Source organism: Triticum dicoccoides, chromosome 6A (genome assembly GCF_002162155.2).
Source record: "Triticum dicoccoides isolate Atlit2015 ecotype Zavitan chromosome 6A, WEW_v2.0, whole genome shotgun sequence".
Classification (NCBI taxonomy): Eukaryota; Viridiplantae; Streptophyta; class Magnoliopsida; order Poales; family Poaceae; genus Triticum; species Triticum dicoccoides.
The window spans coordinates 91,766,526-91,778,584 of record NC_041390.1 but is presented as its reverse complement, the minus strand read 5'-3'; the positions used below and the strand labels follow the sequence as shown (position 1 = coordinate 91,778,584).

General features: G+C 48.9%; 1 protein-coding gene across 1 annotated transcript; it reads left to right on the top strand.

Annotated features, from left to right (window-relative positions):
• The first annotated feature begins 10,005 nt into the window (after nucleotides 1-10,005).
• LOC119315231 (UDP-glycosyltransferase 72B1-like) lies at nucleotides 10,006-11,847 on the top strand. The gene has a single exon (XM_037589892.1). The coding sequence runs from the start codon at nucleotides 10,242-10,244 to the stop codon at nucleotides 11,688-11,690; it is 1,449 nt and encodes a 482-aa protein (XP_037445789.1). The 5' UTR covers nucleotides 10,006-10,241; the 3' UTR covers nucleotides 11,691-11,847.
• The last annotated feature ends 212 nt before the right edge of the window (nucleotides 11,848-12,059 follow it).

Below are 12,059 nucleotides of genomic sequence, written 5' to 3'. Positions count from 1 at the left end.
ACAGGGTCCATCAAGCCATCCTTCCAGTACGGTTCCGTGCCCTGTAGAGGGCTTTTGCTTTTTGGTATTGAACCCGGGTGTATGACGATGATGCACCCTTTTATTTCGGACCGGGTTTGTATTCAAGGCCGAATTGTCCCAAAATTTTGTTTCGGTTTTCCAGGCGATTTCCATCACACAGTACTTTTGTACTATGGACGCCAAGTCAGCAAAGCGTGTAATATCACGGCGACTTATGGCATTGAGGATTCCCTTGTCCCTGCAATTATTGCAGAAGAATGAAATTGCGTCTTCCTCGCGGCAGTCCTTTATCCTGTTCATAACCAGGAGGAATCTGGCCCAGTAATGATGTACTGTTTCTTCGGGCTCTTGCCTAATTTGGGATAGATCGCTTATGTACCGGTGGGTGGGTGTAATCAAATCCGAAACCTCACCCAATCTGAGACCTAGGGGCCTAGGAGTTTCCGAACTCGGACGTTTGGATTCTTGGATGCGGCCCAATGAATCTAGTCCGTCGCCTGACTTTAAGTTCAGGTCTTGAGTGATGTCCTCCCTTCCACGGGTATCCGGCTTGGAGGGATCGAGAATCCGGACATAGCTAGTCCTTAAGATAGATGAAGGGCCGCCGCACTGTCCCTCTACCACGACAACGTGATGGGTGACCTGGGGAGAGTTAATCTCTCTCAGATCAGGTTTAGGCCCAATCTGGTCATAATCCGTAGCGACTCCCAGGGCGGCGATGCGATCCAAGAGCTCGTTTAAGGAAGAGAGCTCCATTGGATCTAGCTGCTCGGCGAATTCCGAGCTGACATGAAGATTGCTTTCGATGACCCGAGAGGTCATCGTTGGCGCAGCAGCCGAACATGCAGTCATAAGGAAACTGCCTAGCCGGAGAGTTTGACCGACAGCCAAAGCTCCCTTAGAAACGGTGCCATCTTTAAAGGCGGGATGAGGCATCCTTCCTGATGGCGACGGCACAGAGGAACTCTCAACGAAAGCACCAATGTCGGTGTCAAAACCGGTGGATCTCGGGTAGGGGGTCCCGAACTGTGCGTCTAGGTCGGATGGTAACAGGAGGCAGGGGACACGATGTTTTACCCAGGTTTGGGCGCTCTTGATAGAGATAAAACCCTACGTCCTGCTTGATTAATATTGATGATATGGATAGTACAAGAGTAGATCTACCACGAGATCAGAGAGGCTAAACCCTAAAAGCTAGCCTATGGTATGATTGTTGTTCGTCCTATGGACTAAAACCCTCCGGTTTATATAGACACCGGAGAGGGCTAGGGTTACACAGAGTATGTTACAATGGTAGGAGATCTACATATCCGTATCGCCAACCTTGCCTTCCACGCCAAGGAAAGTCCCTTCCGGACACAGGACGAAGTCTTCAATCTTGTATCTTCATAGTCCAGGAGTCCGGCCGAAGGCATAGTCCGGCCATCCGGACACGCCCTAATCCAGGACTCCCTCACCCACTATTTCAAAACACGCTCTCCTCGCCCGAAATCGCTCGCGCCCACTATAGTTCAAAACACGTCCTCCTCGCCCGAAATCGCTCCCGCCCAGAGAAGCAAAGTTACTCTACTATCCTCGACCCTCAGTACACAGACCCAAGCCGAGAAGCCTATAGGCAAGGGTAGAACTGTAACTCCCCCTCACATTTCAGACAAATGCGTCCATAAGACATGGTTTCACTCCCCTCCCAATTTCCCCCGCCCGCCCCCATTCATACCTCGTGGGCGCCAAATCACCTTCTCCCCGGGAAGCTCCCTTCTCCCGAGCCACGAAACCTCAGCCCCGCCTCCATGGCGCCTCCCACCGCACCAATTTCACAGCAGCCCTCATTCCTAATGCCGGAGACGCTGTCCATTTGCCGTTGTGCACTGGGTCGTGTGCCTCTTACTCCGTGTTGCTGGTGCTGCTTCAACAACGGCCGCGTGAACCGTACCGGAGCCGATTCACCCCCGCCGTTGTTCACGGTGCCGGAGCGGCTCCAACTTAGGATCCGTCCAGAGTCCTGGCGCTACTTCGGCGTAGCCGTCGACCGTCGCGACATCGCTCTTTCCCTGCCGCTGGTCGCCACCGCAACCGCGCCGGCCTCACCGACTCGGCAGCTGGACCTGCCTACTTCAGCATGCCGCCAGATAGGTCGCACCCTCATCTCAAATCACTTTATTTAGGCGTCAGTTGTCTGAATTTTTATTCTAGGTCAATCGATTTGCAATGGGAAGCAGCACCCCTCGAGGCGGCGGAGCTCCTAGGCTGCCGGTTGGCTGGTGTCTAACATAAGGGTGCGAGGCCGCAAATTCGCCGCGGAAGCAATGCTTAGATGGCTATCTTTTAGAGTTGCGTGGGTTGAAGGTACTGCCGCCGCCGGATCTGGATGACGGGGAGTCTTTGTGGATTGGCCCGAGGGCGGCGCAACCACGGTAGTGCGGTGGGGCGGGGAGCGGGGTTTTGGCCGGGGCCACGGACGGCGGAGGCAGGCTGCTCTGCCGTTGGTCGCTGGCTCTTCGGGGAAGATTCTGAACAGTGTCAACCGGGAGGCACAAGACAGTTAGCCATCTGGAGTAGATCGGACAGTACCAAAATAAAATAAAATCGTGTGACCCCAATTTAGTCTTCAGTCAACAGACGTGTGACCACTCTCGTACCTTGCTATTGATCTCTTAGTGTATTTCTTCAGATCAAAGAGATATGTCGTTCTTAACATTATGCATTCTCTGCATCTTCAGACACACCGTCTTCCGACTCACCGCAACTGCTCCAACAAGGGAAGCATACACCAGAAGGGAGCTATAGTCCCCACTCAACAGTTCCCTGCATCGAATGCGCATTCCCGACATGCACAACCATAACAACTGCAGGGCCATCGATAAGTCAGCACATGATGCTCACTCCTATGGATGGCAGCCAGATAGGTTGTACCCTCATCTTACTTGTGTGCAACATTTATGGCTTTGTTATTCATCTAAGCATGGAAAATAGATCATCATATTTCACTATATATTCATGCTGATCTCTTATGGGTCTTGTTCAGGAGTTAACAATATTCTATAGTTCAGCTAAGATACTTGTTCTTTAGGTAACACTGTTCCATAGTTATCATCCATCAGCCAATGCTATCCCATGGGCTGGTGATTATAGTATTATACCACTTCTAGTATTTCCTATGTTGTTCTTTAATACTTTTGTGTGCCATCTAGTTAATCTCGAGTACAAACGATACATATTATGTAGCTTTCATCTGTGTTCTTCCTTTAGTCTATGAGACCTGTTGCTGCTAGTTAACCCCAGTCCTACTATTTATGTCGTCTCCTATAGGCACTCATTACATAAATCTAACTACTAGTTGTCTTCCATGCATGTCAGATATAATTGCACACATTGATATATCCACAAGAACCTCACGGAGCAATGTAAAGGCCAATAAACTTGATGTCAATGATACCCAATATGATGGAACATGTAAAGGCATTTCTTCAGAAGACTTGCAGAAAGATGATGAATCCTCTTCACCCCACAAGGTCCTTGCTCTAACTTGGCATGTGATATGGGTACAACATGCATATAATGTCCTGGAGTGTATCTACTCTGTTGCAATGCCATGTGCTTAGCATGTTGATGTGCATGTAAATATGTCGTGCCTTCCTGTTTTTCAGTACCTATTCCATTCATGATAACATGTTTTTAAATTCAAGTACTGTCATTCTACACTATCGCAATGCCATCTGCTTAATTTGGACATCATGCTTCTGAATATTTTATGCATTGTTATTCATCAGTATGTACTTCATCTGTCTACCATACCATGTTTTTTTACATTGAAGTGTTGTTCTAGTGCTCTGTTGCAATGCCATCTTATTTTCCCAATCATACACGTGTACGTTGCCTTAGTTATTTCTGTACGTATTCCGCTAGCATACAATTTTACATTCAACTAGTGTTTTTTTGCTGTGTTGTCCTGTTGTATCCCTAACTCTTACACCATACTCCCTCCGTCCAGATTACATGTTGCCGAAATGGATAAAAAAGGATGTATCTAGAACTGAAATACGCCTAGACTCATCCATTTTTTCCGGATGGAGGGAATACATGTCAATGTCATGCCTTTCTATTCTTCAGTACCTATTCCATCTCTATGCTGCCGCATGTTTTATAATAAAAGCACCATTATTCTATACAAGGCATGCAAGGGGAAGACGACTATGTTAGAATCTGAAGGGTTATAAACAAGGCCTTTGCAAAAGATCCAAACTCCAGGAGATAATAAACAAACTCCAGTTTTTATAGATACTGCTCCAGCATAGAGAAACCCAACTCATACTGATAATAAGCAGATTCCAGTGGCCAAAGAACTAGTCCGCTCCAGTCCAGCAAAAATATGTCAACTGAATTCTAAGAAGCGTGTGCGTATCCTTGCATCATGAAATTTTATAGCATGCTGGTCATATTCTCTACATGTTTCTTACCCATCTCTCTTTTAGAAAATAAGCTTAACAGATAGAAGATTTTCTGCAATGGTATCGTTTATGAGGAAAGATTCTTGCAGGAATTCTCTGTGCTCCAATGTAGATGTAAGTACCTTTTGTATATCACTATATTTTTACATTAGCATGTATTTTGTTAATCGACATGAATCCAACCTTTATCTGATCTAAATTTAGTTGTAGCAAAATGTATGATTAAAGGCCACAATGTTGATTTTTGCAAGGAAAACTGCCTGGTAGTTTTGCATCCTGAGCTGCATGAGTGTACTATCTCATATAAGTGGGTTTGAATACTTTGATTCTGCAGTGGGTTTTTCAGTGTTTTTTACTGTGTTGTCCTGTCGTATCCCTAGCTCTTACATCATACTCCCTCCGTCCGGATTAAATGTCGCAGATATGGATAAAACTGGATGTATCTAGAACTGAAATATGCCTAGACCCATCCATTTATTTCCGGATGGAGTGAATACATGTCAATATGTCATGCCTTTCTATTCTTCAGTACCTATTCCATCTCTGTTGTAGCATGTTTTATAACTGAATCACCATTCTTCTATATAAGGCATGCAAGGGGAAGACGGCTATGTTAGAATCTAAAGGGTTACAAACTAGGTCTTTGCAAAAGATCCAAATGCCAGGAAATAATAAACCAACTCCATTTTTCATAGATACTGCTCCGGCACAGAGAAACCCAACTCCCACTGATAATAAGCAGATTCAAGTGGCCAAAGAACTAGTCCGCTCCAGTCCAGCAAAAGAATGTCAACTTCATTCTAAGAAGCGTGTGCGTATCCTCGCATCATGAAATTTTATAGCATTCTGATCATATTTTCTACATGTTTATTACCCGTCTCTCTTTTAGAAAATAAGGTTAAATGATACAAGACTTCCTCCATTGGGATCGTATTCGAGGAAAATATCTTGCGGGAATTCTTTGTGCTCCAGTGTTGATGTAAGTACCTGTTGTATATCACTATATTTTTACATCAGCATGTATTTTGTTAATCGGCGTGAATCTAACCTTTATCTGATCTAAAATTAGTTGTAGAAAAATGTTAAAGGCATCAATGTTGATTTCTGTAAGGAAAACTGCCTGATAGTTTTGCGTACTGAGCTGCATGAATATGCTATCTCATATCACGCACATTACTGAATTGCAGTTCTTCTCTGGTTGCCCATTCATTCATTGTGTCAATGTTGCTTTCGTATTACCTTACCTGGCTGATGATAGCTGTGCCATATTGTGTTAATTTGGTGTAGGCTAGTTGCCCAAACGTTCGTTGTGTCAATGTTGCTTTTCTATTATCTGACTTGGCCAATGATAGCAATGCTAGTGTGTTAATTTTGTGCAGGCTGCTGAAGATAAGAAGACAAACTCTGAAAACAGCAAGGCAACCCCATTGTTTCTTTCCAGTAAATCTAGGCCAGGTAATATGGCAATAACTCATGATTAATCTGTTTGGTTCCCGTCCTAATTTATGTTATGATGCAGTGGTCAAGACACTCTCCACTATCAATAATACAAGCCTGCCAAAATCGCCATCTGAATCTGTTCAGTATCCTCTGTCTCGAATGCAACGGAATACATGTATGTTTGTGAACCAATTAATGGCTGAAGCACTGATGGAAATGGTGGATGAATCAGAGGTGCAGAGTCGTGCGACACAACAACTGATCAATGTTTTCAGAGACAGTGTGGCAAAGCAGCAAGAACTTGCCTACATGCTTATGGGCGTCATCTGTGCTGAGGTTGCAGATTGTGACGTTGTAGATGGTTAGGTTCTGCTCATTTATTTGCACTGGCATCAATCTTTGATTGCCCAGTGGATGTAATTTCCTGTAATATATTCTGAATGTGCAACGTTATTCCCTGTATGCCGTACCTTTGCTCGTCGTAATGGGCTCAAATTATCTAATTTGGCCTAAAGACATGAACGAACTTTAGTGGGCCCATTAAGTTAATGGGTCGTTACTAGGTCGAAAGTTAATGGTCGGCCCTCTTACCTCCCGGGTCGTTAACAGGCCGACATCGAAGCGGGCAACAGGTGGCCCCAATTTATTTCACAGGCCGTTACTAAGTTTGGGCTACATATGGCCCAACTATACTATAGGCCTTTAGCAGGCCGAAAGAGACAGCGGGTTTGTATTGGACCATGAAGAGCATGGGCCGCTAAGAGGCCGAAAGTCAGGTCGTATTGTAAACGGCCCAATTGTGTTGTGGGCCTTTAGCAGGCCGAAAGAGAAACCGGGCTGATATTGGACCATGAAGGGCATGGTCCGTTAAGAGGCCAAAACTAAGGTCCGACTACAAATGGCACAACTCATTTATGGTCCGTTAACAGGCCGAAAGGCACACAGGACCGGGAATTGGCCCAACACTTAAATGGGTCGCTAAAAGGCCAAAACTCAGGTCTGACTACAATTGGCCCAACTGATTTATGGGCCGTCAACAGGCTGAAAGTGACACCGAGCCAAAAATTGGCCCAACACTTAAATGGCCGCTAAAAGGGCAAAACTCAGGTCCGACTATAAATGGCCCATCAGATTTATGGGTCGTCAACAGGCTGAAAGACACACCGGGCCAGAAATTAGACCAACATTTAAATAGGTCGCTAAAAGGCCGAAAGATGTACATCCTGAAAATTGGCTCATCCATTAAATGGGCCGTTAACAGGCCGAAATCTCATCGGGCCGATATTGAGCCCAAATATATAGCGGGCTGTTAACGGGCTCGAACTGACGATGGGCTGCAATGGTGTCAAATCTTTAACGGGCCGAATTGGCACATCTCGTATGGGCCATGGGCTTAAATGGACCTGACACAAGTAGGCCTTATATGGGCCGGCCTGCTAATTTTTACTGGGCCAGCCTTTTTCACCGGAATGGGCCACTGTTGGGCCGTGCCATGTGTCGACCTATCATAGGCGCCTCCTGTCCAATGAGTAGATGACATCTGTCCCAACGATGAGCCGACACGTGTTTCCTCTAGCCAATGATGATTTTACACGTGGAAAATCCCCATTGGTCGGGGCTGTTAACGGGTTATCGGATCCAAAACCCGACCCGATAGCTTAACGGCGTTCCGTTACGGTGGATGCCACGTGTCGGTCACCCTTAACGAAAGTACTTCTGTGACGCGCGATTTATCGTCATGGAAGTGGACACTTCCGTGATAATAATTTTGATAATGTCATGGAACACTTCTACGACGGCACAGGTATGATTATCTTGATCCTATCATTAATTTGTCATGGATGTACATGCATGACAAAAACGCGACCTACTGTGACAAACACGTATCATCACGAAAGTGTATTTTTTTGTAGTGGAACCTGAGACAATGGCGCACCTCCTCGCTGGTTGCGTCTTCTCCAGACAAACATGGCAGGAGGTTCTATCTTGGTTCCAAATCACCGACATGTCGCTCCCAAGCCCGGGGCTGAACTTCCGCGACTAGTTCTCCCAATCGGTGCGGGACGCACCTACATCCTTGCGCCGCGGCTTAGCTTCGCTAATCATACTTATTGCCTGGCGCATCTGAAAGGCGCGGAGCGCATGCGTCTTCAACGAAGCAACCCCCTCGATCCCACTCTTCGTCAATGACATCAAGGAAGATGCCCGCAACTGGGCCGCCACCGGAGCCAAGGGGCTCAGCAACCTGCTCCCGCCCACGTAGTATCTGTAGTGGGGCTTGCGCATCCCTCCTCCTCTATGTATGCGCCCTTGTAGTTCTCGCTCACGCCTCTTGTGGACGTGCTTGCGAGGCTACCCCTGTAACCATCACTATTCTCTTCTCCTATCAATGCAATGATACGCAAAGCTTTTACGTATTCGTTACATATTATATTACTCTTATACACTCCTTAGGTCAACCATCTGATGGCAGCGGAGGGTGCAACTGGCTAGCACGGATACGTAGCCGATCGATCTTGTATTTCAATCGAACGCGCGGGCACTTCTGTCCCTTTCCAATCCGCTCTGAAACACTTATATACAGTACATCATTTCAATCAACACAAGAATAGTTATCGGTTCCGTAGCATATTCTCTGCTCTATCTATCTGGATTCTGGGGCCGGAGCCTGAGACGATGATGTGGGCGTTGCAAGATCATGACGTCGTTTCTGTAGCAGGTTCTAGAAGGCACAGTCAGGCCACAGTTGCACGGGAGACGCTGATGGTGCATGTGACGGCCTAGTGCTAGTGGAGTGGAGAGGTGTTAGGCGCATCGGGGGCAAATGGCGCGTCAAGTAAAGCCGGCCACTCATGTAGCCATGTAGGTGCCGACGGGCATATAAAGCCAGCCATTTTGATTCCTTTTAGCAATTTAAAACATCACATCGCTAATTGTATATGGCTAATGTGTGCTGCGTGTGTTGTTAAACAAATGGCATGCAGATAGTGGTACTGTATGATACAGAGGAGATGTTTCAGCGAATTAACAGGTTCTGCAGTAACACCACGCTCGCTCAGTCACAAATACTGCAAGGGCCACATACGGGGCATGGGTATTTACTTGTGCCATGAGACAAGATCCGATCTGATGCGCTTGATTCCAAAGATATGCACATAAAGGCACCTTCAATACTATCACGGCCACAGCGGTCCCATGGCGCGCGGGCACAACGGTCCCGGTGGGACTCATATTTGGTCCGGCCGGTGATGGGAAAGGAGAGATTTAAAGGCTGTCAGGACCGTAATGATCCAGCCCCAGAGGATCCGAGCGGAATTTGAACCGACGCTATGGAGTCACGTCGAATAGATCATTACCGTCGGCCGGGCGCTGTCCTCCGGGGAGCCGTGGAGTGCAATGCGGGCGGCCATTGCCTCCTCCAATCCACACGGGATGACACCCCAGTCGACGGATCCGGACTAGTTGGAGTCAGCTGCTGCCCGTCATGCCGGAGAAGGCCGGAGATTGCCGGAGGTGAGCTCGGGTGACGAGGGGAGTGAAGAGGAGTGGAGTGAAGTGCCTAGGGTTTGGTCCGGCGAATGGATGGGTAAGAATATATATGGGGTCGGTGGGCCAGCATGAGCCGAGTCCGACACGACGTAACCTCCCCGGACACGCCATATCCGTCCCGTATTTAAACTAAATATAAGGGGTACCGATCAGCTCAGACATTTGAGGCCAGTTTAAGGCGCTCATCTGGGTCACATTTTCATGACAAGACGCTTGAGACGGGTTTGCCAGCTCTAGCCACTGCTTTCAATCCATACCCAAAGCCGTCTAGAATGATGCTTCCTTGTATCTGTATCGTTGTACTTTATCCGCTTGAAAATACTTGTCGGAGAATGGATGTATCTAGATGTATCCTAATTTTTACATACATTTATTTTTATTCATTTCTATGATAAGTATTTTGGGACGGGGCTACTACATAAGAATTATGCCATATTGTTACCGATAAGAGGATAAGAATGCTAAAGCGACCGCTGATATCCAGCCACGGGAGATTGATATCACACTAATTCATCGTAGCACTACTACAAAATTGAGCTAGCCTTCCCCAGCCTTTTTATGATCTCCACTAAACAATTGCTTTCTCCGGCCCGGCAGCGACGGAGCAACCACAGTCGTGTTCGGCCATGAGACAATCAATCAGACACAGACGGATCTGGCGTTACATATAGCGCCAATCCGTTCCCTCGTTTCCCACGTCCGCACGAATTTATAAGCCACTGATCGGTCGAGCGCTCGACTCGTCTCTCCGTACCGTACGTGCGGCCACGAAGGCGGGCAGCGATGGCCGGCGAGAGCGACGACCGGGGCGCCGCGCGCGCGCCGCACGTCGCGCTGCTCTCGTCGCCGGGCATGGGCCACGTGGTGCCGGTGGCGGAGCTGGCGCGGCGGCTGCACGCCGAGCACGGCTTCACCGCCACCGTCGTCACCTACGCCAGCTCCGACTCCGCGGCGCAGCGCGCGTTCCTGGCGTCCCTCCCGCCGGCCGTTGGCTCCGCCTCGCTCCCGGCCGTCCCGCTCGACGACCTCGTCGCCGCCGGCGCCGCCATCGAGACGCTGCTCTCCGTCGAGGCCCAGCGCTCGGTGCCGGCTCTGGCCGCGCTCCTCGCGGGCCTCGGGAAGGACGGCAGCCTCGTCGCCTTCGTGGCGGACCTCTTCGGCGCCGACACGCTGCGGGCTGCGCGCGACGCCGGCGTGCCAGCGTACCTTTTCTTTCCCTCCAACCTGCTGATGCTCTCCCTCATGCTCCACCTCCCGCGCCTCGACGCCGAGCTGGACGGTGAGTTCCGTGACCAGCCGGAACCCGTCAGGCTACCTGGCTGCGTGGCCGTTCCCGGCGCCGACATCCTGCAGCCGCTCCAGGACAGGACCAGCGACGCCTACTGCTGGATGGTGCACCACGGCGAGAGGTACCGCGACGCGGACGGCATACTTGTGAACACGTTCGACGCCATCGAGCCCAACGCGTCGGCGATCCTCCGGCAGCCCGAGCCGGGGCACCCGCCGGTGTACCCCGTTGGGCCGGTGATACGGCAGCCTGACAACGGCGACGACGATGCCACCGGTTGTATTAGGTGGCTTGACACGCAGCCCGACAAGTCCGTGTTGTTCGTCTCGTTCGGCAGCGGAGGCGCGCTGTCTGCGGCGCAGATGGACGAGCTGGCGCGCGGGCTGGAGCTCTCCGGACAACGGTTTTTGTGGGTCGTGAGGAGTCCCACTGACAGTGGGGCCGACCCCGGTGCCAACTACTACGACGGGTCGAAGAGCAAGGATTATCCACTCAAGTTCCTGCCATCTGGGTTCCTGGAGAGGACCAAGGAGGTGGGCCTGGTGGTCCCATCCTGGGCCCCACAAGTCAGGGTCCTCGGCCACCGGGCCACGGGAGCCATGTTGACGCATTGTGGATGGAACTCGGTGCTAGAGAGCGTGATGCATGGTGTGCCGATGATCGCGTGGCCTCTATACGCCGAGCAGAGGCAGAATGCAGTGATGTTACATGAAGAAATCAAGGTGGCGCTAAGACCAAAGGTTCGAGGAGCGGATGGGATGATTCTTGGTGAAGACATCACGAAGGTTGTGAATGATACGATGAATAGTGAAAAGGGGGATGCAATGCGTACAAAGGTGACAGAGCTCCAGAAGGCGACAAGGAGTGGACTGGCGGCAGGTGGCATGTCGCACAAGACGCTTAACGAGATGGTGACGAAGTGGAAGGAGCGTACATTTGCATGATGATGCCATTTATCAAGGCCATCAGAGTCGTTAAAGGGTTGATGTACGAGACTAATTGTGCGTTGTATGTTATGCCATAACTCATAATGTGTTTTGGATGAAATGGATGCGAAGCATGCAACGATGATTATGTTATCATTCACTATGAATTTGGTTACATATTTTGTTCCATTGTAATGTCAAGTTACCAATTGATTTTTTTTCTTAGAGACATTTTTTGATATGTATTGATAACTAAGTGAGCAAAGTACAAAATTATTTGGCTACACTAACATTCATATATCACATAGTAAATATACGACGTGCTACTATAAAGACCACTGATTGATGACATTGGTTTTTATTCAATCCACATGCTATATCGTGAGA